The sequence below is a fragment of the Leucoraja erinacea genome, chromosome 29 (assembly GCF_028641065.1).
Source record: "Leucoraja erinacea ecotype New England chromosome 29, Leri_hhj_1, whole genome shotgun sequence".
Lineage (NCBI taxonomy): Eukaryota > Metazoa > Chordata > Chondrichthyes > Rajiformes > Rajidae > Leucoraja > Leucoraja erinaceus.
The window spans coordinates 2,177,055-2,205,049 of record NC_073405.1 but is presented as its reverse complement, the minus strand read 5'-3'; the positions used below and the strand labels follow the sequence as shown (position 1 = coordinate 2,205,049).

The window sequence follows — 27,995 nt, the reverse complement described above, 5'->3', positions numbered from 1 at the left end:
GGGGCTGGGGCTGGAGCTGGGGCTGGGGCTGGGGCTGGGGCTGGGGCTGGAGCTGGTTCAGGCCAGGCGCTCGCTCTTGGCGTTGTAGGCCCCGTGCAGCTGATTCAGCGGGTTGTCGGGCGACTTCATCCATTCCTTCTTCAGCATCTGCTTGAGCTGCGACAGCCGCATGTTGGGGTTCTCGTTTTTCAAGCGCCCCAAGTTGGCCTCCTCGAAGGCGGCGTAGGCAGCTCGCAGGCGTCGCTCTGGGTGGTGGTCCACGCTCTCCCCCGTGCTGAATGAAAGGAGAGTCGAGTCAAGAGAGTTTATTGTCATGTAGGTATGTTACAAAACCTACCTGAATCGTCATTGGGAATCTGCCCTCAGCCATGTCGGCGATTTTGGCGCTGTTTGGAGGGGGCGGGTTTAAAACGCGATTTTTACTAGGCTGTACTAATCGCATATGTTCAGCCTAGTAAATCATTAACGAAAAATCGCTGCAAGACCCGGTCGCAAAAGGTATTATTAGTTTTATAGGCCTCGATAATATAGTTCTAATAGTTTTAAAATTACTCTCTGATTCCGCAAACTCTCGCAGCCCCAGGGTTTTATAAAGTAAACAATTAAAGGTATGTACCTTATTTTTACATTAAATGGGGCATATATATAACCCTATATATCAAGTTATCTATAGCGAGTGGTTCATTTTGGGCTTTTTATATCCCGCAGTATTTTTCTCGGCATTTGAGGGCACTAATCCAGCGCTATGTCAACGTTCTAAACCAGCGCGTTCACATGAACCCACTAGAAAGCCGATTTAAATGGGCATTTATTTACAGCAATTGAACCCTAAATTCCTTCCATTTGGCCTATAAATTAATGTAAATTAGATATAAAAATCATGTTATATTGTGAATTATTTGTGAATAATCTTTGGACACTTAGGCTATTTAAAAATGTTAATCTTTCCTTAAGAAATGGGCGTTTGACTATCCAAGATCACAGCTTTTTTGTAATGTCCATTGAAAATCAATAGGGAACAAGATGCTAATTTCCGAGTATGAAAATGGTCATAACTTTTTTAATACTTGAGATATGAAAGTGAATTTGGTGTCAAATTAAACTTATTGTTATGCTTTATCTGATGGGATAAATTGCAGACTTGATTTTTTAAATCTCAAAATTTTGTAACATTGCTATGTCATGTGTCCCCGACAGGACAATGGAATTCTTGCTTTGCTTCAGCACAACAGAACATAGTAGGCAATGACTACAGAACAGATCAGTGTGTCCATATACCATTATACACGTAAATACACACATAAATAAATAAACTGATGAAGTACAAATAACAGATAATAGGCTATTAATGTTCAGAGTTTTGTCCGAGCCAAGTTTAATAGCCTGATGGCTGTGGGGAAGTAGCTATTCCTGAACCTGGTCATTACAGTCTTCAGGCTCCTGTACCTTCTACCTGAAGGTCCTTGATGATACTGCCAGCCTCTTTGAGGCAGCGACTGCGATAGATCCCCTTGATGGAAGGGAGGGTCAGAGCCGATGATGGACTGGGCAGTGTTTACTGCTTTTACTACTTAGAAGAGCAGGAAACATAGAAACATGCGTGCAGCAGGAGGCCATTCAGCCCTTCGAGCCAGCACCACTGGGCTTATATACTCTGCAGTTTAGAAGGATGAGAGTTTAGAAGGATGAGTGGGGATCTCATTGAAACATAGAAGATTATTAAGAGTTTGAACACTCTTAGAGTCTAACATGTTCCCGATGGGAGAGTCCAGAACCAGGGGCCACAGTTTAAGAATAAGGGGTAGGCCATTCAGAACGGAGACGAGTTACTCCAGCATTTTGTGTCTATCTTTGGGGTAAACCAGCACCTGCAGTTCCTCCCTACATTACTTCCCCACAGCTATGTATAAACATCTCACTTTAGACTTTAGTCTAAACCTTGGATAGACACAAAATGCTGGAATAACTCAGCGGGACAGGCAGCATCTCTGGAGAGAAGGAACGGGTGACGTTTCGGGCCGAGACCCTTCTTCAGGCTGTGTGGGGATGTGTGTACGAGAGAGGGTGGCAAGCAGGTTTCAAGTGGTCTGTGTGTCCATCGTCTCATTACCCAGCCAGCACTACCTACTGCTGTTCATGACCTCTGGTCTTGCCTGCAGTTATTTTAGAACAACAGAGACAGAAGAACAAACAGGCCACTGGACACAGACAAATATTGTGGGCTGTATCTGAATCCAGAGCTTATACAACATTCACCAGCATGATCCATTGGATAGGGATCTTCCATTACTTGGAAGGTGGACAAATATGCTGGAGAAACTCAGCGGGTGAGGCAGCATATATTGAAAGGAGGAATAGGTGACTTTTCGGGTCGAGACCCTTAAGGGTGAGGCAGCATCTATGGAGCGAATGAATAGGTGACGTTTTGGGTCGAGACCCTTAAGGGTGAGGCAGCATCTATGGGGAGAAGGAATAGGTGACGTTTCGGGTCGAGATCCTTAAGGGTGAGGCAGCATCTATGGAGCGAAGGAATAGGTGACGTTTCAGGTCGAGACCCTTCTGGGTCTCGACCAGAAACGTCGCCTATTCCTTCGCTCCATAAATGTGTTTCTCCAGCATTTTTATCTACCAACATTTTCTGTCTATCATTTGATTGTATGTTGATCATCGATTACCCCTTCACCCTAATCCTTCGAGGGAAAATTTCCCACTCCTTATTATTTACACACGAAGATAATTTTTATTTTATTGAGGGACAATTAGCTCCCGAACCCACATGTCGAGACCCTTCTTCAGACTGATGTGGTTTCGGGTCGAGACCCTTCTCCAGACCATTACCTCTCGAGATATTTAAGGAGTTTTTTTTCTCTTCAGAAAACTGTCTAACATTTAATGCTCAAACAATAATACCTCAGTAATAATGCAACATTCAAAATCAATATATATTCTGACAGAGCCATTCAGGAGCAAGTATTTAACACAGCAGAAGGGACAGAGATTGAGTAGATCGGTGAAGGAAAATGAGAAGTTATTTAACCCAGCAAACTTTTATACGAATCCGCTGTCCGAAATGATGGTGGAAGCAAATATCAACAAGGAAAATTCAAAAATTAATTTGGTAACAGTCATAATGTAGACATATTCTGGGAGGAGACAGCATGGGAATGGGACTAATTTAAAAAAAAATCTTTCAAAGTGCTGGCCCATATTTCCTTGATTACAGTATGATAATTTGGGGGAACAAATTGATCTTAAAATTTTGGAAAAACCCAACAACCCCCACGATCAAGATGTGGATTATGGAGACCTTATGTCGGAGACCTTACATTTGGGGAAAAATGAGATTTGTCTTAATTGACAAATCAGAATTATTCATTAGAATCTGGTCTCTAATTTATACATTATTTGAAGGGGTAGATTGGTAGGCCGGACTGAAGCCTGAACCCAGGACTAGATGAACAGTTAAGTTCCCCGACCTACGGACCTCTCTCCCAAGTTGCACTATTGATAGTTTATCCTATTTTTCTTCTTTCTTTCTTTATTTTTCCTATCTATAAATATAAATAAATAATTAGAGGCAATGTTAATAGATAAAGGAGGCCCCCAGCTACTTTAGTAACTGTGTCCCTGGGAACCTGGATACTTAATATGTAACCGTTAAACAAAGTCTGTACTGGTTTGGATTATGATATACAGATGCCTCTAATAAAAATTTAATTTTAAAAAAAAGAGCTGGCCCAGTAATGATGAGCTGAATGGTCTTCCTTTGTGCTTCGATAGCAATTAGAGTGCATTGACAAATGTCAACAGCCCACTAGACATTGGGAGATGGTGCAGTTACGTTATACAGCGCGGAAACAGGCCCTTCAGCCCACCGAGTCCGTGCCGACCAGCGATCACCCTGTACAGTAGCATTATCCTACACACACTAGGGGCAATTTGCAATCTACACAGAAGCCAATCAACCTACAAACCTGCGTGTCTTTGGAGTGGGGGAGGAAACCGGAGCACCCGGAGAGAACTCACGCAGTCACGGGGAGAACGTGCAAACTCCGTACAGACAGCACCCGTGGTCAGGAAGGAACCCGGGTCCCTGGCGCTGTGAGGCAGCAACTCTACCGCTGCGCCACCGTGCCGCCCTGACAATGGTGGTGAGACTAATTTCAAAGAGCTGGCACACCTGTGATGATAGACACAAAACGCTGGAGTAACCTCAGCGGGACAGGCAGCATCTCTGGAGAGAAGGAATGAGTGACGTTTCAGGTCAAGACCCATCTTCAGATTCTACCTTCGATTTAAACCAGCATCTGCGGCTACGATGGGCCGAGTGGCCTGCTTTTGTGCTTTACCACCAATTAAAGTGCACCATTAACTTTGGGAGACAGTACTGGTGGAGTAGTTCGATCATAGTGTAACCCTTGGGCTCAGATGTCACCGTCAACATTGGGGTATGGTTCTGGTGAGGTTAGATCTATCACTGGAATTGATAGCAATCGATTAGCTCTGAGCACTAATCTATATGAGCTGACCCAAGTTCAATCATTCTCTAATCAATTACCACAAAGCCATGTGTTAAAACAACAGATCTCGGGCAGAAATTGAAGAGTGCACCGTTCTGTTGTGTCTTTGTTCAACTGAGAGTTAAATATTACAGATAAAAGAAAGATACACTGCAGAACAGTCAAATCAGCCTCACTAATTCAGCTGATGGATATAACAGTGTATCTAATGATTCAATGAGAGAAGGGAGATTAGTTTTTAGTCACCTGAAACTCCAGTCAATTTAACGCCACGGGAGCATTACTGCCGGATTAACCATGATTTGCTTGGATACAGAAGGCAGCGGAGAGCAATTTTCTCCCCACCCCCCCCCCCCCCCCCCCACCCTCTCAACACTGGGGTGACCACAAATCTGTGGGCAACGAATAATTAATCCCCCCACGCGTGCAGGACAGGAGATTGCAAGACACTGTACCGAGGTACAGTGAAAAGCTTTTTGTTACGTGCTAACCAGTCAGCTGAAAGCCGATTACAATCGATCCCATTTACAGTGTGCAGACACATGATAAGGGAATAGTGTTTAGCGCAAAGTAAAGCCAGTAAAACCTGATCAAGGACAGCTCGAGGGTCATGAAAGACTCCATCAAAGAGGGAGCGGCCAAGGTGCGACTTGTCCTTCACTATGGCCTTGCCAAGGTAGCGCGAGTCAATAGAAGGGACGTTGGTCTGGGCTGTGTCCACAATGGATATTTCTAAGGCGAAGATCGGTAGATCCTTGATTAGTCCGGTTGTCAGAGGTTACGGGGAGAAGGCAGGAGAATGGGGTTGAGAGGGAAAGATAGATCAGCCATGATTGAAATGCAGAGCAGACAATGGGCCTAATGGCCTAATCCTACTGCTACTGTATAACCTGTGAACGTGGGCAGCATGGTGGCGCAGCGGTAGAGTTGCTGCCTCACACCGCAGCGACTACGAGTCTGTCTGTACAGAGTTTGTGACCTGGGTGGGTTTTCTCCGGGTGCTGCTGTTTCCTCCCACACTGCACAAAGATGTTTGTAGGTTATATTGGTTTGGTATAAATGTAAATTGTCCCTAGTGTGGGTAGGGTAGTATTAATGTGCGGGGATTACTGGTCGGGGGTGACTCGGGGAGCCAAAGGGCCTGTTTCCATGCTGTATCTCTGAACTAAATTAAACTTGTGACCTTATGAGAGACTGCAAGGAATTTTAGACATCGAGAAACAGCAACCATTCGAAAGGGGGGAACTTGGCATCAGGATGCAGCCGATGTACTGAGGACACTGGGACCTCCGCAAAACACTCAGTTTAGTAACAATAAGATGGAATGAGAACATAATGAACAGAAAAAGCAGGAGGCCTTTCAGCCTTGGGCCATTCAATAAGATCACACCTCATCTTTTACCTCCAAGTCACCTTAGAAATGCCATGTTAGAACTGAGGGACTGGATGGGGCTCGATTGGATCAATGGCCCCAACTTCGAAGATAAGACACAAAAAGCCGGAGTAACTCAGCGGGACAGGCGGCATCTCTGGAGAGAAGCGATGGGTGACGTTTACGGTCGAGACCCTTCTTCAGACTGAGAGTCAGGGGAGAGGGGAAATAGTGGTCTGAAAAGGTTCAGAACAAATCAGAGCCGGCACCGATGATCGGGGAAAGGTGGAGCCCACAATGGTCCATTGTTTGCTGCAGACGAGGTGATAACGAAGGGATGTATGGAAGCGAACAGTGGAACCGGCAGAATGCCGAGGGTGGGGGAGGGGCGGGGAGAGAGGGAATGCGGGGGGGGTTACTTGATATAACATAACTACATGGGCGGGGGGGGGGGGCAAAACTCCAACTTGTTTTTTTTTCAGCTGGTTGTATAGATACCCTTGGCAACTCTGCACATAGCAAACATTGTGTTGGCAAAATGGCACAAGGGGTAGGCATTGACCCCCCCCTCCCCCCTTACCTGAGGGCAGCAATGGCATCTTCAACAGTCCTGGCATCGATGTCATCTTCACTGAGCAATATGCGGTTAACATTCTCCTCCAATGGCACCTCTAGGTGGCTCATCTGTTTCTCTGTCATTTAAAAAAGATTTTTTTTTTAAATCTATTTTTATTAGAAGCAGTGTACAAAAGTATAATCCGCAGCATATGACATGATGCATCTATTGTACAGCTTAAATTTTAATTTCTAGCTAAGATGAAATAGAAAAAGGGAGAAAAAGCAAGAAAGAGGGAAAATGTTGCCTGGGTTTCAACAACTAAGTTACAGAGAAAGGTTGAATAAGTTAGGTCTTTATTCTCTGGAGCGCAGAAGGTTAAGGGGGGACTTGATAGAGGTCTTTAAAATGATGAGAGGGATAGGCAGAGTTGACGTGGACAAACTTTTCCCTTTGAGAATAGGGAAGATTCAAACAAGAGGACATGACTTCAGAATTAAGGGACAGAAGTTTAGGGGTAACATGAGGGGGAACTTCTTTACTCAGAGAGTGGTAGCGATGTGCTTCCAGTGGAAGTGGTGGAGGCAGGTTTGTTGGTATCATTTAAAAATAAATTGGATAGGCATATCCAAGGGGTCACAGCTTAAGGATAAGGTGGAAATCCTTTAAAACCGAGATGAGAAGAACTTTTTTCACACAGAGAGTGGTGAATCTCTGGAACTCTCTGCCACAGAGGGTAGTTGAGGCCACAGTTCATTGGCAATATTTAAGAGGGAGTTAGATGTGGCCCTTGTGACTAAGGGGATCAGGGGGTATGGAGAGAAGGCAGGTACGGGATACTGAGTTGGATGATCAGCAATAATCATATTGAATGGCGGTGCAGGCTCGAAGGGCCGAATGGCCTACTCCTGCACCTAATTTCTATGTTCTATGTTTCTATATGGATGAGAAGGGAATGGAGGGTTATGGTATGAGTGCAGGCAGGTGGGACTAAGGGAAAAAAGTTGTTCGGCACGGACTTGTAGGGCCGAGATGGCCTGTTTCCGTGCTGGAATTGTTATATGGTTATAAGTGAATGTGTAAGAATACAACCCCTAAACTACCAAATGAAGAGTGAGTAGTCGAAGACTGAGCAATGAAGAGAAATGAGAAAAACGTAAAGAAATGACAAAAACAGAAAGAAAAACAAAAAGTGATGATATACCTGCTTCATATCCCCACCCAAAAAAAAAAAAGAAAAAAGAAAAAATACAAAGAGCCGAGCTGATTCTCAAGGTCTCGCAGCTGCTCCAGGTCAACTGGAAGTGAATCTGAAGCAGCAAAAGTTCCCTTTGAAGATCTCTGTACAGAATGTCGGAGTTGTTAAGAATGTGATTTGCATTTGTTTAATAGACTCTTTTTTTTTTTTTTTTTTTTTTTTTTTTTTATTTTTTTTTTTTTTTTATTAGAAGTACGGTAAATTACAATTCTACACAACACATATATCTTGATACATTTTTTATACCGCTTCATTTTTTTTTTTTTTTTTTAGAGCTTTAAGAAAAAAAGTAGAAGTTAGGAAAGTAAAGAAAGTGCAAGAGAATCGTGCGGTGCGAGAGTGTAAGGAAAAGAAAGCCCCTTAGGAAAGAAGTTAGAGAAGGAAGTAAAGTGAGAAAATAGACCCTAGAAAGAAAAGAAAGAGAAAGTAGAAACAATCGCTCTATTATAACATTAAACTCCGCAGAGAGGGGGCTACCAACCAAGTCTGTTTTTGTTATTTTACCTCCCGTTACCAGGTCCTGATTCCGCTTATTTATATATTTGGTTTTTTTTAGATTACTATTGCACCTCATACTTGTAATAGGTCCAGAAACATAGACCACGTCTTTTGAAATTGGTCTGCTTTACCTGCTAGGAGGAATCTCATCTCTTCCAGGTGTAATGTTTCAAACATATTTGATATCCACATTTTTATTGTTGGTGTCGGCGCATTTTTCCAGAATTTAAGTATAAGCTTTTTTCCCATTATTAGCCCATAATTAAATAAATTCTTCTGAAACACGTTTAATTCAGGGTTATCTTCCGATATTCCGAAGATAATCCATTCTGGTTTTGGTACCAGTTTTATTTTGATCAATTTTGAAAAAATATCAAATATTTCATACCAGAATTTTTGGATTTTTGTACAAAAAACAAAAGAGTGCGCTATGGTAGCTTCTTGACATAGGCATTTATCACAGATTGGTGAAACATTAGGGAAGATTTTATTTAATTTAGTTTTTGAATAATATAATCTATGTAATGTTTTAAAATTGGATAAGCGTATGCCGTACGTTGATCGAACATTTATGCACCTGTAGTAAATGATTATCCCAGGTCCCTTTTGAGATTTTTTATAGCTAATTCTTGTTCCCAATCTTTTCTAATTCCATCTGTTGTGGGTATTTTCTATGTTTAAAATGATGTTATATAAGTACGATATTAAATTAGCTGATTCCGCCTTGGTCTTCATTGCTTCATCCAATAAGTCGGAAGCCATATTATGATAGTCTTTTGTGTATTTTTTCAAATAATCACAGATTTGAAGATATTTAAAATATTGGTTATTTTTCAAATTATATTTCAGTTGTAGTTGTTGAAATGACAGTAAATTCCCTAATTCATACAGATCTTCGAGCGTTTTAATTCCCATTCTTTCCCATTGTATAAATGATTTGTCTATGATTGATGGTTTAAACGATGGATTATTGACTATTGGTATTAAAAGAGATAGGTTTCTTAATTTTAGAGTCTGTTTTATTTGTTTCCATGTTCTTATTGTGTTATGTATAATTGGATTTTTATTATAATTTTTATTATTCAAATTTGTTGGTGAGAGGATGATCGCTCCTATATTACTCCTCCTGCTCCTATTGTTTATGTTTCTAAAACAAGCAGGCGGGGGGCAGACACGTACCTTTGACTTCCTCTGCAGCCTGGCCCCCGTTCTCCCTTTTAACAGACGCCTCTATCTGAGCGCGGGTTATCTTGACAGGTGGCGTCGGCTTGGTGGCTTTTACCGTCATGCTGCATCCCTCCTCATCCAGGAGACGCTGGATCTCTTTCTTCCGCTCCAGAACATCCACCCGCTTCTTCTCCTTCTCAACCTGGGGAGAGGTCAAAACACCAATTGGGCAACAGCGCAAAGGCTGCAGCACGACGGACAAAACAAAACACTGCACTGCAGCAACTTTAGCAAATGCTCTCTCTGCAGGCCCAGCATCAAATGTCCCACACTAATTCATGTGTCAGCTGCACTCTGTGAGTAACGTGCTTACCTCAAAGTGTCCAAAACTCTCATCCACTCATCCAGATTAATGTATCCAATGCAGCAGTGTCGGAGGGGCAGTTCGTGAATGAGCCATTACAACTCGGAGGTAGACAAAAATGCTGGAGAAACTCAGCGTCTGATGAAGGGTCTCGAACCGAAACGCCGCCAATTTCCTTCGCTCCATAGGTGCTGCCTCATCCGCTGAGTTTCACAGAGTGCTGGAGTAACTCTGCGGGTCAGGCAGCATCTGTGGAGAACATGGATAGGGGACGTTTCACAGAGTGCTGGAGTAACTCAGCGGGTCAGGCAGCATCTGTGGAGAACATGGATAGGTGACGTTTCACAGAGTGCTGGAGTAACTCAGCAGGTCAGGCAGCATCTGTGGAGAACATGGATAGGTGACGTTTCACAGAGTGCTGGAGTAACTCAGCGGGTCAGGCAGCATCTCTGGAGAACATGGATGGGTGACATTTCAGGTCGAGACCCTTCTTCCGACAACTAAACTGAACTTCTTCTTCTTACAGGTAGACAAAAATGCTGGAGAAACTCAGCGGGTGAGGCTGCATCTATGGAGCGAAGGAATAGGTGACGTTTCGGGTCGAGACCCGAAAGGGTCTCGACCCGAAACGTCACCTATTCCTTCGCTCCATAGATGCTGCCTCACCCTTAAGGGTCTCGACCCGAAACGTTGCCTATTCCTTCGCTCCATAGATGCTGCCTGAGTTTCTCCAGCATTTTTGTCTCCCTTCACATGTTTAGTGTGCCTTTCTCATCCTCGAAGATGCCAGTGAAGTATTCATAAGCTGTAGCAGCAGCAGAATTGGGCCATTCGGCCCATCATCTATCCCCCCCCCCCCCCCCCCCCCCCCCATTCAATCGTGGCTGATCTATCTCTCCCTCCTAACCCCATTCTCCTGCCTTCTCCCCATAACCCCTGACACCCGTACTGATCAAGAATCTATCAATCTGCACCTTAAAAATATCCACTGAGTCCACAGACCTCTTTTTTGACCACCTTCACATTTTTCCAGCATCTGCAGTTCCTTCTTACAAATGTGAATGTATGTTTAAAAACAAAACGGGCTGGTCATTAACACGGGGAACGTGGAGCAGTGGAGATGAGGGAACGGAGGGAGCAAGGAAGGAGGGAGGGAGCTAGCAAGGAAGTGGTGCCCAAGGGTGATAGGGGAAGGGCAGAGTGCCCAGTCTGGGTTGGATTGCAGCTTTTTAATTTGGCGAAGAGGGAACATGGAGAGGGCACGTTGGAGAATGCATTGGATATTCATGAAGGGAAGGATTCAGTTGCACAAAAGGCAGGACGTAACACGAAACCCGACTCTTGGATTCCCTGCTTTTTAAAAGAACCAGGTCCCTTAATGAATAAGAAAATGTGCTCCCCATTAGTGTAACAGGCAGCAAATGGAGGGGGGGGGGGGGAGCGGGGGGGGGGGGGGGGGGGGGGGGGGGGGGGGGGGCAGCCTTCTGAAGCCATCCCTGCTCTAGAGGATCAATGCTGAATGGTGAACGGCCTGGATAGAGTGGATGTGGACTGAAGAAGTCTCATACTTTCGAGAGAGAGCTAGATAGGGCTCCTAAAGATGGCGGAGTCAGGGGATTATGGGGAGAAGGCAGGAGTGGGGTACTGATTGGGATGATCAGCCATGATCACATTGAATGGCAGAAGGTAGACGTTAAAATAGACTGAAGAAGGGTCTCGACCTGAAAGGTCGCCTATTCAGTCTGAAGAAGGGTCTCGACCCGAAACGTTGCCTATTTCCTTCACTCCATAGGATCTGTTTAAGAAGGAACTGCAGATGCTGGAAAATCGAAGGTAGACAAAAGTGCTGGAGAAACTCAGCGGGTGCAGCAGCATCTATGGAGCAAAGGAAATAGACAACGTTTCGAGACGAAACCCTTCTTCAGACATTGGATGGCGGTGCTGGCTCGAAGGGCCGAATGGCCTACTCCTGCACCTATTGCCTATTGACCCGAAACTTCGCCCATTCCTTCGATCCAGAGATGCTGCCTAACATGCCGAGGTTCGCCAGCATTTTGCATCTTCCCCAATGCCCCTGTCCCACTTCGGAAACCTGAACGGAAACCTCTGGAGACTTTGCGCCCCATCCAAGGTTTCCGTGCGGTTCCCGGAGGTTTTTGTCAGTCTCCCTACCTGCTTCCACTACCTGCAACCTCCGGCAACCACCTGCAACCTCCGGGAACCACCTGCAACCTCCGGGGACCACCTGCAACCTCCGGGAACCGCACGGAAACCTTGGGTGGGGGGTGCAAAGTCTCCATAGGATTCCGTTCAGGTTTCCGAAGTGGGACAGGGGCATTATTTTACAATCCACTAACTTATTCTCTCTGACACGCACGGTAATGCCATTGATTCTACACCAGCCGATTAGTCTAATGAATGGTACATCTTTTGCACATGGGGGGAGGTTGGGAGATATCCAGGCAGTCACAGGGAGAGCGTGCAATCTCCACACAGCTCCATATGTTACGCTGGCGCAGCGGTGCATCCGGTAGTGCTGCTGCCTCACAGTGCCAGAGACACAGCTACAATCCTGACCTCTGCTGCTGTCTGTGTGGAGTTTGCAATGGAGCGGGTTTTCTCTGGTTTACTCCTGCAACACAAAAGCGTGCGGGTTTGTGGATCACTTGGCCTCTGTACAGGGTCTTGGTGAGACCACACCTGGAGTATTGCGTACAGTTTTGGTCTCCTAATCTGAGGAAAGACATTCTTGCCATAGAGGGAGTACAGAGAAGGTTCACCAGACTGATTCCTGGGATGGCAGGACTTTCATATGAAGAAAGACTGGATAGACTCGGCTTGTACTCGCTAGAATTTAGAAGATTGAGGGGGGATCTTATAGAAACTTACAAAATTCTTAAGGGGTGGGACAGGCTAGATGCAGGAAGATTGTTCCCGATGTTGGGGAAGTCCAGAACAAGGGGTCATAGTTTAAGGATAAGGGGGAAATCTTTTAGGACCAAGATGAGAAAAACATTTTTCTTCACACACAGAGAGTGGTGAATCCGTGGAATTCACTGCCACAGAAGGTAGTTGAGGCCACAGTTCATTGGCTATATTTAAGAGGGAAACATAGAAGCATAGAAACATAGAAATTAGGTGCAGGAGTAGGCCATTCGGCCCTTCGAGCCTTCGAGCCTGCACCGCCATTCAATATGATCATGGCTGATCATCCAACTCAGTATCCCGTACCTGCCTTCTCTCCATACCCTCTGATCCCCTTGGCCACAAGGGCCACATCTAACTCCCTCTTAAATATAGCCAATGAACTGGCCTCAACTACCCTCTGTGGCAGAGAGTTCCAGAGATTCACCACTCTCTGTGTGAAAAAAAGTTCTCCTCATCTCGGTTTTAAAGGATTTCCCCCTTAACCTTAAGCTGTGACCCCTTGTCCTGGACTTCCCCAACATCGGGAACAATCTTCCTGCATCTAGCCTGTCCAACCCCTTAAGAATTTTGTAAGTTTCTATAAGATCCCCTCTCAATCTCCTAAATTCTAGAGAGTATAAACCAAGTCTATCCAGTCTTTCTTCATAAGACAGTCCTGACATCCCAGGAATCAGTCTGGTGAACCTTCTCTGCACTCCCTCTATGGCAATAATGTCCTTCCCTCAGATTTGGAGACCAAAACTGTACGCAATACTCCAGGTGTGGTCTCACCAAGACCCTGTACAACTGCAGTAGAACCTCCCTGCTCCTATACCCAAATCCTTTTGCTATGAAAAGGATTTGAGTATAGGGTGTTAGATGTGGCCCTTGTGGGATCAGGGGGTATGGAGGGAAGGCAGGTATGGGATACTGAGTTGGATGATCAGCCATGATCATATTGAATGGCGGTGCAGGCTCGAAGGGCCGAATGGCCTCTACTCCTGCACCTATTTTCTATGTTTCTATGTGAGCGACGGCCAGCGACCGCTTGGTGGGCCGAAGGGCCTGATTCTACGCTGTATCTCTAAGCTACCAAACACTGGAACTGGACCCACCCCGCCGTAACCGCAAGAGGTAATATAATGCAGCGCACGCTCCGTATCAGGACTGTGACAAGGAGAAATTAGCTATGGTTCCTGCAACTCATTATTGCGCACTGCGCCGCCCATGTGTGGCTTTTTGATTTCTTTCTAAACATGAGCACTGTGCTCGAATAGTAAACATTAAAATCGCATGGGGGGGGGGGGGGGGGCTGAGGATTGATGTTCACACAGGAATAATCAAACGGTGACTGCCAGAGGTCATTTAAATTACTTCATTGTTTAAATTACTTTAACTGAAGAAAAGGGTCTACAGACAGCAGCAGTAGGTACACAAAAATGGTGGAGAAACTCAGCGGGTGCAGCAGCATCTATGGAGCGAAGGAAATAGGCAACGTTTCGGGACGAAACCCTTGAAGGAAATAGGCAACGTTTCGGGCCGAAACCCTTCCGGGTTTCGGCCCGAAACGTTGCCTATTTCCTTCGCTTCATAGATGCTGCACCACCCGCTGAGTTTCTCCAGCATTTTATCCACCTTTGATTTTTCCAGCATCTGCGGTTCCTTCTTAAATGTTGAAATTACTTTGGTAGTTTAGATGGGGAGACATTTGGCTGGTGAATATTGAAGAGGCTAAAGGTAGCTGCTATCGGCAAAAGGACTGGAACAGAAGAGGGGTGGAATGCTGATGATCTTTCAGGCACTGGTCAGACCCCATTTTGAATATTGGGAGCAATTCTGGACCTCACATCTGAGGAAGGATGAGCTGGAGTTGGAGAGGGTCCAGAGGTTTACAGGAATGATCCTGGGGACAACTGGGTCTATCTTTTCATCTTTTTTGTTATTTTAGTGCGTTTTTAAAGATTGCGTTAATGTTTGGTTAGTTATATGTGGGGGGTGCGGGAGTGGGGGGTCAGGGGAAACTTGTCTGCAATCTCTTGTCTTGCTGGAGATGCGACTGTTCTTCCGGGATCGTATCTCCGGTCAGTCGCTCTGCGGCCAAACATCGTGGAGCTGGCGGCCTTTTGCTCGAGACTGACTTTGAGTCCCACCCGTGGACACCATCGGAGCCGATCCCTTGCTTGGGATCAACGCTCCAACCGTGACCTGCGGATTTCAACATCGAGGAGCTCGCAGTCTCGAGTAAAGACTGATGTTGGGAAGCTCCAAAGTCGCAGGGGGTGCAACTAGCCCCGACCCGGGGTCCGATTGCCAGGTGCGGGGCAGCTGAGATTCCCCCCCAGATGCGAGGGTCCAACCGCCAGCTATGGGAGCCAAGATCATAGAAACATAGAAATTAGGTGCAGGAGTAGAGGCCATTCGGCCCTTCGAGCCTGCACCACCATTCAATATGATCATGGCTGATCATCCAACTCAGTATCCTGTACCTGCCTTCTCTCCATACCCCCTGATCCCTTTAGCCACAAGGGCCACATCCAACTCCTTCTTAAATATAGCCAATGAACTGTGGCCTCAACTACCTTCTGTGGCAGAGAGTTCCAGAGATTCACCACTCTCTGTGTGAAAAACGTTTTCCTCATCTCAGTCCTAAAAGATTTCCCCCTTATCCTTAAACTGTGTGTGGCCCCTTGTTCTAGATCACCCCGCCAATGGAAGGCTCGACGTTAAACACAATTGTATTTTGTGTGTTTTGCTGCTTTTTATTGGTATGACTGTACGGCAAATCAAATTCCTCGTACGTTGCAAAAACATACTTGGCTAATAAAGTATGATTGTGAGATACAGATTCAGCGAGGAACCAGGCCCTTCGGCCCACCGGGTCCGTGCCACCCAGCGATCACCCTGTACACCAATACTATCACTAGGGACAATTTTACCGAAGCCAATTAGCCTAAAACCCTGCGCGTCTTTTGGGATGTGAGTGTAAACCGGAGCACCCGGATGAAAACCCACGCGGTCACAGGGAGAACATACAAACTCAAGTTTGTACATTCTCCTCAAATTTCTGTGATGCCTCATAAAATTTCAGTGCATTTCCAAAGAGTTGACCATTAAAATATTTTCAGCAACGGTCATTATTATAATGCAAACAATGCCAGTTTATTTGCACAGGTGGGGATGCGATCCTCCTGCAAGGATGCACGACTGCACCACAGCCCACGCTCCTACACGGGTGGGCTCTCTGTTTCGACAAAACCTCACTATAAATTTATAAGAGCTTTTATATCTCTGGGTATCTTCCTGACTGCGTTGCTCGGGATGAGAACGAGGGTTAAAGACCGCCAAGTCCCCAGGAGCTGAAGGATTGTATTAAAGCATTTAAAAGGAATTGGCTTCGATCCTTTCCAAATTCCCTAGATTACTCCCAGCAGATTAGAAAACTGCAAACATAATGGCGGTAATCAATATAAGGAGGAAAGGACACTGCTGGGAACCACTTGCCCGTCAGCCTAACATATGTCGTCCAGAAAAAGCATGGGAGTGCTTTACTGAGAAATGGTAACAGGTTACTGAAAGATATAATGGCAGTCAATGTGGTTTTATGAATGGGAGAGTGTTTGAGACTTGTGTTTATTTCTTTGAGGATGTAACCAGCCGGCTGGATAATGACAGACAATGGACACAGTGTTTTTAGATTCCCAAAGGACAATTGATAAGGTACCACATAGAAGTTGATAGACCTTGATAAGGATTCAAGGCATTAATGGTAATCTAATAGCCCATATAGAGGATCAGTTCACAGGCAGGAGACAATCGGAATAAATGGGTCATTTTCAAGATGAAACTAATGAGATGCCACAAGAATCAGTGTTGGGCCCTCAGCTATTTAGAGTTTATTTAGTTTAGTTTAGAGATACCGCATGGAAACAGGCCCATCGGCCCACCGAGTCCGTGCCGACCAGCGATCACCCCAGATACTAGTTCCATCCTACATTAGCTCCATCGATGTTAGGGAAGTCCAGGACAAGGGGTCACAGCTTAAGGATAAGGGGGAAATCCTTTAAAACTGAGATGAGAAGAACTTTTTTCACACAGAGAGTGGTGAATCTCTGGAACTCTCTGCCACAGAGGGTAGTTGAGGCCACAGTTCATTGGCTATATTTAAGAGGGAGTTAGATGTGGCCCTTGTGGCTAAGGGGATCAAGGGGTATGGAGAGAAGGCAGGTACGGGATACTGAGTTGGATGATCAGCCATGATCATATTGAATGGCGGTGCAGGCTCGAAGGGCCGAATGGCCTACTCCTGCACCTAATTTCTATGTTTCTATGTTTCTACACACTGGGGACAATTTACAGAAGCCAATTAACCTACAGACTTGTACATCTTTGGTGTGTGGGAGGAGATCGGAGCGCCCGTGGTAAACCCACGCAGTCACGGGAAAAACGTTCAAACTCCGTACAGACAGCGCCCGTAGCCAGGATCGAACCCGGGTCTCTGGCGCTGTGAGGCAGCAACTCTACCGCTGCGCCACCGTGCTGCCTGAAGTAGTAAAGGTCCATTAGTATGATTCCAGATAGCAAGGGTAATTGGATAGGAAAGATTGTGCAGATTTGGCTCAGCTCTCTGGTGTTTAGAAGAATAACTTTATATGTTTAGTTTAGAAGAACATTTCTTCTGGCAGTGAATCTAAGAGCTAGAGAGCATAGTCTTAGGATAAGGATCACCTCTAAAGAGATTAGTGTATCTTGGCATCATGTTCGGTCGAGGCATTGTGGACCAAAAGGCCAGTTCCTGTTCTATGTTCCATTCAGAACACAAGGAGAAATGTCCATTCAGCGAGTTGTGAAACTTTGGAATTCACTGCCCTTGAGAGTTACGAATGCTGAGTCATTCAATACAAGGGGAATTCATGTAGATTGTGAGAACACCACTGATAATGGGGAGCAGGCAAGTAGGTAGCTCAGATTGGACCAGCCATTACCTCATTAAATGGCAGTGGATGTTTAGTGGCAGTACTGATGTTAGTTTGGTTCGTACACGCTAGAATTTAGAAGATTGAGGGGGGGGGATATTATAGAAACTTACAAAATTCTTAAGGGGTTGGACAGGCTAGATGCAGGAAGATTGTTCCTGATGTTGGGGAAGTCCAGAACAAGGGGTCACAGCTTAAGGATAAGGGGGAAATCTTTTAGGACCGAGATGAGGAAAACATTTTTCACACAGAGAGTGGTGAATCTGTGGAATTCTCTGCCACAGAAGGTAGTTGAGGCCACAGTTCATTGGCTATATTTAAGAGGGAGGGAGATGTGGCGAGTACAAGCCGAGTCTATCCAGTCTTTCTTCATATGAAAGTCCTGACATCCCAGGAATCAGTCTGGTGAACCTTCTCCGCACTCCCTCTATGGCAATAATGTCCTTCCTCAGATTAAGAGTTAGATGTGGCCCTTGTGGCTAAGGGGATCAGGGGGTATGGAGAGAAGGCAGGGATGGGATACTGAGTTGGATATGATCAGCCATGATCATATCGAATGGCGGTGCTGGCTCGAAGGGCCGAATGGCCTCTACTCCTGCACCTATGGTCTATGTTTCTATGTTTCTAGTTAGCCTCCGTGATGCAGCAGCTCCGCCACCTGGTGGCGTTGAACTGCAGCTGCAAGTGTCAACAACTGATCTGCGAGCGGTGGGCACAAATACACTGGAGCTGGGAGCTACACCAGTGGGTTTTCCCCGAGCTGCCATCTGCTTGCCAGCGTACGGGAGGAAGTGCCTTTTGTGTGTGTGTGTTTACCACTGAGAACTCCAGCTAAAAATACACACCGGCTACAAGAGCAAACTTGCTTTTGTACACAACAGCACCTTGACAGGCTGCAGATGTCCCAGAACCTGGCACAGCAAGGGGATTGCTTTCAATATGCATTCATTATTATGCCATGCAAACATCGCAGCTAATTTCTATTTAGCAAGATCCTTAAGGAAGTAGATTAATATATTACAGAATTAAGGGACAGAAGTTTAGGGGTAACATGAGGGGGAACTTCTTTACTCAGAGAGTGGTAGCGGTGTGGAATGAGTTTCCAGTGGAAGTGGTGGAGGCAGATTCATTGGTATCATTTAAAAATAAATTGGATAGGCATATGGATGAGAAGGGAATGGAGGGTTATCACACAGAGAGTGGTGAATCTCTGGAACTCTCTGCCACAGAGGGTAGTTGAGGCCAGTTCATTGGCTATATTTAAGAGGGAGTTAGATATGGCCCTTTTGGCTAAGGGGATCAGGGGGTATGGAGAGAAGGCAGGTACGGGATACTGAGTTGGATGATCAGCCATGATCATATTGAATGGCGGTGCAGGCTCGAAGGGCCGAATGGCCTACTCCTGCACCTAATTTCTATGTTTCTATGTTTCTATGTTATGGTATGAGTGCAGGCAAGTGGGACTAAGGGAAAAAAAGTTGTTCGGCACGGACTTGTAGGGCCGAGATGGCCTGTTTCCGTGCTGTAATTGTTATATGGTTATATGGTTATTACTGAAGGTAGACAAGAATGCTGGAGAAACTCAGCGGGTGAGGCAGCATCTATGGAGCGAAGGAATAGGTGACATTTCGGGTCGACCCGAAACGTCACCTATTCCTTCGCTCCATAGATGCTGCCTCACACGGAAGGGTCTCGACCCGAAACGTCACCTATTCCTTCGCTCCACAAATGCTACCTCACCCGCTGAGTTTTTCCTGCATTTTTGTCTACGTTCGATTTTTCCAGCATCTGCAGTTCCTTCTTAAACAATATATTACTGATGTTTTTTTAGCTCAATTTTGGTCATCATGCTATAGCATCTTCTGCCGAACTTGCCCATGCCCGGTCAACGTGTCCCAGCTACACTAGTCTCACCTGCTTGCGTTTGGCCCATATCCCTCTAAACCTGTCCTATCCATGTATCTGTCTAATGTTGCAATAGTCACTGCCTAAACTACCTCCTCCGGCAGCTTTGTGCCATTTACCCACCACCCTTTGTGTGAAACAGTTACCCTCCAGGTTCCTATTAAATTTTTCTCCCCCTCACCTTAAACCTTTATCCTTTGGATCTGAAGAAGGGTCTCAACACTAAATGTCACCTATTCCTTCACTCCATAGATGCTGCCTCACCTGCTGAGTTTCTCCAGCATTTTTGTCTACTTTCCTTTGGATGTCAATTCCCCTACTCTGGGCGGGAGACTCTGTGCTTCTACCCGATCTATTTCTCTCATGATTTTGTGCACCTTGAAAACTCTCATCCTCCTTGGCGTTCCTATGTTATAGGAAAGACATTATCAAGCTGGAAAGAATGCAGAGAAGATAGGGTGGTCAAGAAGGCTTTCAGCATTTTGGCATTCATCACTCAAGAGTATCTACTCTGTTAGAAGGTCATGTTGCAATTGTATAAGACATTGGTTAGGTCACATTTAGAGTATTGTGTTCAGTTTTGGTCAACATGTTATGGGAAAGATGTTGTTAAGCTGGGAAGGATGCAGAGAGGATTTACGAGGAGGTTGCCAGGACTCGATAGCCTGAGCTACAGACTAAGACTTTATTCCTTGGAGCGCAGGAGGATGAGTTCTGGCACAACTGTCACAAAACGGAGATAGACACAAAATGCTGGAGTAACTCAATGGCGCTGGCAGCATCTATGGGGATAAGACACAGTATCTTAGGAATCAGTGATGTTTCAAGTCGAGGCCCGTTCTTCAGACTGAGGAAGGGTCTCGACGTGAATAATGACTCACTCCTTCTATCCAGCGATGTTGCCTGACCCGCTGAGTTACGCCAGCATCTTATGTCTACTTTCAGTGTAAACCAGCACCTGCAGTTCCTTCCTACACACAGCTTCCATGGAGAAATGGAGGTGGTGACATTTTGGGTCGGGAACCCTTCATCAGACTCAGAGAGAGGGAGCAGTGAGAAAGGATGTTGCAGAAAAATCCCGGAGAGAAGAGAACTTCTTCAAAGTGAGCATACGTTAAGGAGCTTTCGCAGTGAAGCAGACAAAATGGGTGGGAAGGAACTGTAGGAACTGAAAACAAGCATGCAGGTCCAGCAGGCAGTGAAGGAAGCAAATGGCATGTTGGCCTTCATAGCGAGAGGATTTGAGTACAGGAGCAAGGAGGTCCTACTGCAGTTGCATGTCTATGTTTCTATGAACTGGAGATGCTGGATTATACTGAAGATAGACACAGAATGCTGGAGTCTCTGGGGAAAAGGAATAGTGACATTTCTGGTTAGAACCCGTCTTCAGACTGCAGCATAACGGCCCAACTTCAAACTCAATACCTGACCGAGGCCAATGTACCAAAATTCCAATTTGCCATTCTGCCTGCCAGTGACGCCACTTTAAGGGAACCGTGTTCTCCAAGATCCCTCTGCTCCTTAACACTCCCCAGGGCATTATAATTCATTATAATTCATTGACGAATTCATTGACATTCATTCTCTGCTCTGGTTCGACTTCCCAAAATGCAAAATGTTACGCCAACTACATTAAACGTCATTTGCCGTTCTTCAGCCCACTTGCCTAGTTGATCAAGTAATTGCAGATGCTGGGAATCTTGAGCAAAACACAAAGTGCTGGAGTAACTCAACGGATCAGGCAGCATCTGTGGTGGGATTGGATAGGTGGCTTTTTCGGGTCGGGACAGTTCTTAAGATTGTTTGTTGTTGGGGGAGAGGGGAGGGGGGCGGGGGTGAGGGGGAGGGGAGGGGGGGGGAAGAGAAAGCTGGAAAAGAGAGATGGGGAAGGACAAATGCTGCTGGCATGGGCGCTTGATTGGTGGAGGTGAAAAGACTAGAGATGAACAGGAGACAAAAGCGTGTCACATAAGGAGAGAAGCGGAGTGTAAAGTGAAGCCAGATGGTACGGCCTGAGGATGGAGCGGCTGACGCACCTTGCGTTGCTCCTTCCTCGCTATGTGCTTGTCATCGTCTTTCCAGAAAGCATCTTCCAGCTCCCTCCGTAGTTTGGCATCTGCTGCTGCCTTCACCTCCGCCTTCCGCGCTCTGGCAGCCGCTGACTTGCTGTTTTCTCCCTGGAACTTCTTGGGCATCCCTTCTGTTACCACCAGCTGCAAGTGACAGGGCACAGGAGTCAGAGCACAAACGCAGCAGCAGGGGTGTAGAGGGCAGGCACACACACCCCAGGGACACACTTGCACACCAGAGAGATGTACACACACACACCAGAGACATCCTCACACAGAGAGGTACACAGACACGCGCACTCAGAGAGACACACACCAAAGCCACACGCGCTCACCGAAGATGCACACTCAGACACACACACACACAGACGCACACTCACTCATAGACACACACACACACTCACTGACACATTCAGAGACACACACACACACACAAACTCAGATACACACACACACAGACACACACACACACACACACAGACACGCACACTAACAGAGGCACACACACCCAGATTTTAAAACAAAGATGCACAGACGTGTGATCCAGCTACCAAACACAGTCAGAATGATTCAGCAGCCTTTGGCCAGTGAGACAGACTCTGGCACAGATTGGGGTATGCCCACAGGATAGGACATTGAGAATCTGAAACTACTGTGGTAATCCCCACCACGGTTTCAATAAATGTCAGTTCTTAAATTTAAAAACGGAAGGCGATGTCAAACTGATATCAAAGTTTGACGAGGCCCTGGTTGGCGAGCTGCATTCAGTTCTGGGTACTGTGCATCATGAAGTACATCAAGACATTAGAGAGCGCAGGAGAGGTTTGACAGGGTGCAAGCAAGGAGAAACTACGTCAGTTGTTTGTGGTGATCAAAAATGACAACTCACTGTACGATAATTCTAAATCTTTCCATGAAAGGATCAGAATCATAGATTCAGAGAGACTCAACATGGAAGAGACACAAAAGGCTGGAGTAACTCAGCGGGACAGCAGCATCTCTGGAGAGAAAGAATGGGTGACGTTTTGGGTCGAGTTATTTCCCAGTTCTTGCATCTTAGCATTACCGTCAGCATTTACACAATGGGGTGTCCTTTTTCAGCAGTCACTGAAAGTAAGCATGCAGGCACAGCAGGCAGTGAAGAAAGCTAATGACATGTTGGCTTTCATAACAAGGAGTTGAATACAGGAGCAAAGAGGTCCTTCTGCAGTTGTACAGGGCCCTGGTGAGACCACACCTGGAGTATTGTGTGCAGTTTTGGTCTCCAAACTTGAGGAAGGAAATTCTTGCTATTGAGGGAGCCCAGCGTAGGTTTACAAGGTTAATTCCCTGGATGGCGGGACTGTCATATGCTGAGAGAATGGAGCAGCTGGGCTTATACACTGGAGTTTAGAAGGATGAGAGGGGATCTCATTGAAACATATAGGATTTTTAAGGGTTTGGACACGCTAGAGGCAGGAAACATGTTCCCGATGTGGGGGGAGCCCAAACCAGGGCCCACAGTTTAAGAATAAGGGGAGGCCATTTAGAACGGAGAGGAGGGAAAACCTTTTCACCCAGAGAGTTATGAATCTGTAGAAGGCAGTGGAGGCCAATTCTCTGGATGCTTTCAAGAGAGAGTTAGATAGAGCTCTTAAAGATAGCAGAGTCAAGGGATATTGGGAGTAGGCAGGAACGGGGTATTGATTGTGGATGATCAGCCATGATCACGGTGAATGGCGGTGCTGGCTCGAAGGGCCAAACGGCCTACTCCTGCATCTATGGTCTATTGTTTTCCAGAGATGCTGCTCGACTCGCTGATTTACTCCAGCACTTTGTCTATTTGGGCCAACCATGTTTCATCATGAAGCAAGATCGGGCTGAGGTCAAGCTGTGCTGAATGAGTTGGTATTATTGGTACATCCTGAAGCAAAACAATGCAAGAATGGGTAGGCAGGGCCTGGAGAACAAAAGCACGGGATTTGGAAACCCATGCCCCAATGCTCTGCCAAGCACATACCAGGTTGTGTAAGCCACGATTAAAAATAGAAGCTGAATCAAGCAGCATAGTCGACCACTCAACCCATCGTGACATGACTTTGTAATAGCTCTCCAATTAGTCCCATGGCCAGTTCTTCCCTCAGGCCAGCCACTTGATGTTTCTAGTATTTATCCAATTCTATTTTAAAATTCAACTTTTTCTAGGCAAAAGTTATCCAACATAGTTTTTATCATCCAAACATGACATGGGTTTTATCTATGTGTAGGAAGGAACTACAGATGCTGGTTCACAGCAAAGATAGACATAACAAGCTGGAGTAACAAGGGTTTTTTTTTTAAACCTGATCTCTCGGTGGTTCAGCACTTCAACTCCCCCTCCCATTCCGAATCCAACCTTTCTGTCATGGGCCTCCACCATGGCCAGAGTGAGTCCAACCCACTGTCTCCGCCTCTTCCTTTCTTCTTCCCCCACCTCCACATCAGTCTGAAGAAGGGTCTCGACCCAAAACATCACCTATTCCTTCGCTCCCATAGATGCTGCTTCACCCGCTGAGTTTCTCCAGCATTTTTAATCTCCCTTCGATTTTTTCAGCATCTGCAGTTCCTTCTTAAACAGCTGGAAAGGATGGGTTGGAATAGGCAAGTGTAACGGCAATGAAGGTAAGAGTGAAGGTAGACACGATACTGGAGTAAGTCAGCGGGGCCAGGCAGCATCTCTGGAGAGAAGGAATAGGTGAGGTATTGCGTCGAGACCCTTCAGACAGGTACGAGTGGAGTGTTCAGCAGCAGGTGGGCTGAGAATAACACGCTGGGAAGCAATAAAGTAATAGAAATAGCTTGTCTTATTATTACTACCTTCATGAACTTTTAAACTTGAGCAATGGCACTAAATATACGAACAATCTGATACAGCTTCAGCCAACTGCCTAGGGGTGAAATGGAGTCAGTGATTAGGGAACAAAATACATTTCAGGAACAAAGATTTGGCTTTAATCTGTCCTATAGTGAGGTGAAGGCAGTTTCTGTGCACCCACTGTCACTGACAAGGAGTTTGATAAATACTGAATATCCAAATCAGTGGATATTTTTTAAGGCAGAGATAGATTCTTGATTAGTACAGGTGTCAGGGGTAATGGGGAGAAGGCAGGAGAATGGGGTTAGGAGGGAGAGATAGATCAGCCACGATTGAATGGGAGAATAGACTTGATGGGCCGAATACCCTAATTCTACTCCTATCACTTTATGACAACTTAGAGGGGTTGCGCTTGAGACATGGTGATGGGGTGGCGGAGGAGGGGCAGATGTTGCCAATGTACATGTGTAAACTGACATTGTGGTGATCACCGTGTTGCCATGGGTAGCACGTTGGTGAGAAGCCATTGCTGGCGACTCTCTGGCCACGGTAGAATACCCATGAATGGAACCCGGCCAGTATGACCACACAAGATGGACACAAAGCGCTGGAGTAACTCAGCGGGTCCGGCAGCATCTCTGGAGAGAAGGAATGGGTGACGTTTCGGGTCGAGACCCCCTTCTTCAAGCCGAAACGTCACCTATTCCTTTGGTCCAGAGATGCTGCTTGACCCGCCGAGTTACTCCAGCAATTTGCGTCCATCTTCGGTGTAAACCAGCATCTGCAGTTCCTCCCTACACAGTATGGTCACGCAGATGAATGACAGTGGAGAAACATTCTAGAGGGATACTGCGATCAACACAGTTAAGGGCTGCGGACAGGGACAAAAGGGCAAGCACAGAGAATGTCTTTGTCGCAATCACAAAGCTGGATTATAAATGAATGATCAGAGCTGCTTTTGGATATTGCGCTCAGATCAGAAAACTGATTGCAAGTGGTGTACTCAAACAAAAACGTTATTCTCTTTATCCTGTATCTGTACACTGTGGACAGCTTGATTGTAATCATGTATTGTCTTTCCACTGATGGGAACTATGCACTATGGGAACTTCACTCACCCCCCTGCAGGAACTATACAACAGGAGGTGCAACTCCAGAGCAAACAAAATCATGGGAGACCCCTTCCACCCCTGCAACGGACTGTTCCAGCTGCTACGGTCAGGCAAACGCCTCTGTTGCCATGCGGTGAGAACGGAGAGGTTGAGAAGGAGTTTCTTCCCAGAGGCAATTCGGACTGTAAACGCCTATCTCACCAGGGACTAACTCTGCAGAACGCTTTTCCTTCCATTATTTATTATGTAAAAGAATATGTGTGTTATGATTGTGTTTATAATTTGTTTGGTTGTTTTGTTGGTTGTCTTTGCACAAAAGTCCGCGAGCATTGCCACTTTCATTTCACTGCACATCTCGTATGTGTATGTGACAAATAAACTTGACTTGACTTGACTTTTTCCACACACAGGGTGGTGAGTCTGTGGAATTCTCCGCCTCAGAGGGTGGTGGAGGCCGGTTCACTGGATACTTTCAAATGAGAGCTAAGAGATTGAGCTCTTAAAGATATTACATGAAGAGCTAGTGAATAATAATTTTGAAAGTGTTAATTTTGAAACGTTATCAGCAGTGAAAGGAGAGAGATAATTGCATGAGTGTTGTCAAAATGCATACAAACAACTCGCCCTGTAAACAAGGTTACACCCATATTATCCCCGGATGCCACTTCCTTCAATGTTACTACACTGGTTGGGTATAGTTCAGTTCAGTTAGTTAATTTTACTGCATTAATTGTCACGTGTACCGAGGTACAGTGAAAAGCTTTTGTTGTGTGCTAACCAGTCAGCGGAAAGATAATACATGATGACAATGGACCCATTTACAGTGTATAGGTGAGACAAGATCTATGGGTCAGGTTAGGGAAAATGAATATGTGACATTTCAGCTCAGAACCCTTCTTCAGATTGCAGCATAAATGCCCAACTTCTAGTCTGAAGAAGTGTTTCGGCCCGAAACGTTGCCTATTTCCTTCGCTCCATAGATGCTGCTGCGCCCGCTGAGTTTCTCCAGCATTTTTGTGTACCTTCTATACTCATATACCCTGCCGATGAAGGCCAATGTACAAAAAGGGTGAGATCAAGAAAGGAGAGAGGGATGGGAGAGGGAACACCGCCCTCGTCTTTCTTGATCTCACCGTCTCCAGCACAGGAGATGAACTATCGACTGATGACGTCTATTACAACCCTGACTCACACATTTATCTAGACTTCACTTCTTCCCACTATGCTTCCTGCAAAGGCTTTAGGCACAGGCATGCAGCTGCGAAGAACAGGCAGCATCTCCGGAGAAAAGGAGTAGGTGACGTTTCGGATCGAGACCCTTCTTCAGACAGAGTCAGGGGAGAGGGCAGCTAGAGATATACACGGTGATGTAGAGAGTTATAGAATAAATAAATGAAATATATGCAAAAAAGTAATGATGATAAAGGAACAGGCCATTGTTAGCTGTTTACTAGCTGAGAACGAGTTACAATAAGACTCAACAAGTTGACTTTGAAGCTTATACAATAATCTATTTTTCTTGATCTTCATCCCCTTTAAACCAACATTAGATTATTAAGGTTACACAAAAAAAAGCTGGAGAAACTCAGCGGGTGCAGCAGCATCTATGGAGCGAAGGAAATAGGCAACGTTTCGGGCCGAAACCCTTAGATTATTAAGGGTTTGGACACACTAGACGCAGGAAACATGTTCCTGATGTTGGGGGTGTCCAGAACCAGGGGCCACAGTTTAAGAATAAGGAGTAAGCCATTTAGAATGAAGATGATGAAACACTTTTTCACGCAGAGAGTGGTGAGTGTGGAATTCTCTGCCTCAGAGGGCGGTGGAGGCAGGTTCTCTGGATACTTTCAAGAGAGAGCTAGATAGGGCTCTTAAAGATAGCGGAGTCACGGGATATGGGGAGAAGGCAGGAATGGGGTAGTGATTGGGGATGATCAGCCATGATCACATTGAATGGCGGTGCTGGGCCTACTCCTGCACCTATTGTCTATTGGCTGATCATCCAGAATCAGTAACTCCGACCCTGCTTTCTCCCCATATCCCTTGATTCCGTTATCCCTATGAACTAAATCTAACTCTCTCTTGAAAACATCCAGTGAATTGGCCTCCACTGCCTTCTGTGGCAGAGAATCCCACAGATTCACAACTCTCTCAATAACATTGCCTCTAGTCTCAGGGCCGAATGGAACCTATTTTATTTTTCTTCTCCTGTGTTTCTATGTTTAATGCACTGACCCCCACCCCCTCCCTAGCAGGACAACCCGGCCACACGTGGAACTTGCCTGTCCCAGGACTATCCCGGCATAATTAACTTATTCCTGGCCATTCTAAGGGTTATTTTGTACAAAAAGCAACATTGGACTCACCGGCTCCAACAGCAGCCTCCCCCCAGCAACCGCTCAGCAACCGCCGCTCCCTCCCTCCTCACTGCCTGGCGCCTCCTGATGACCACACACCCGCC

At 45.8% G+C, this 27,995-nt stretch overlaps 1 protein-coding gene across 2 annotated transcripts; it reads right to left on the bottom strand.

The window, feature by feature from the left end:
- On the bottom strand, positions 1-27,995 carry LOC129710983 (coiled-coil domain-containing protein 124-like). 2 transcript variants are annotated; one of them, XM_055658318.1, is made up of 5 exons: positions 27,901-27,995; positions 21,557-21,733; positions 9,384-9,573; positions 6,473-6,584; positions 1-274 (listed from the first exon to the last, which is right to left on the bottom strand). In XM_055658318.1, the coding sequence occupies exons 2-5, from the start codon at positions 21,713-21,715 to the stop codon at positions 58-60; spliced, it is 678 nt and encodes a 225-aa protein (XP_055514293.1). In that variant the 5' UTR covers positions 21,716-21,733; positions 27,901-27,995; the 3' UTR covers positions 1-57. The 2 variants fall into 2 exon arrangements, with proteins under 2 accessions (XP_055514293.1, XP_055514292.1); XM_055658317.1 differs by lacking the exon at positions 27,901-27,995 and adding an exon at positions 24,425-24,476.

Coding starts and splice junctions, on each gene's coding strand:
- LOC129710983 (XM_055658317.1), bottom strand. Junction 9,574..21,556: donor CGAGGAAGGAGCAACGCAAG/GTGCGTCAGCCG, acceptor ACCTCTCCCCAG/GTTGAGAAGGAGAAGAAGCG. Junction 275..6,472: donor GATGCCATTGCTGCCCTCAG/GTAAGGGGGGAG, acceptor CCTTTCATTCAG/CACGGGGGAGAGCGTGGACC.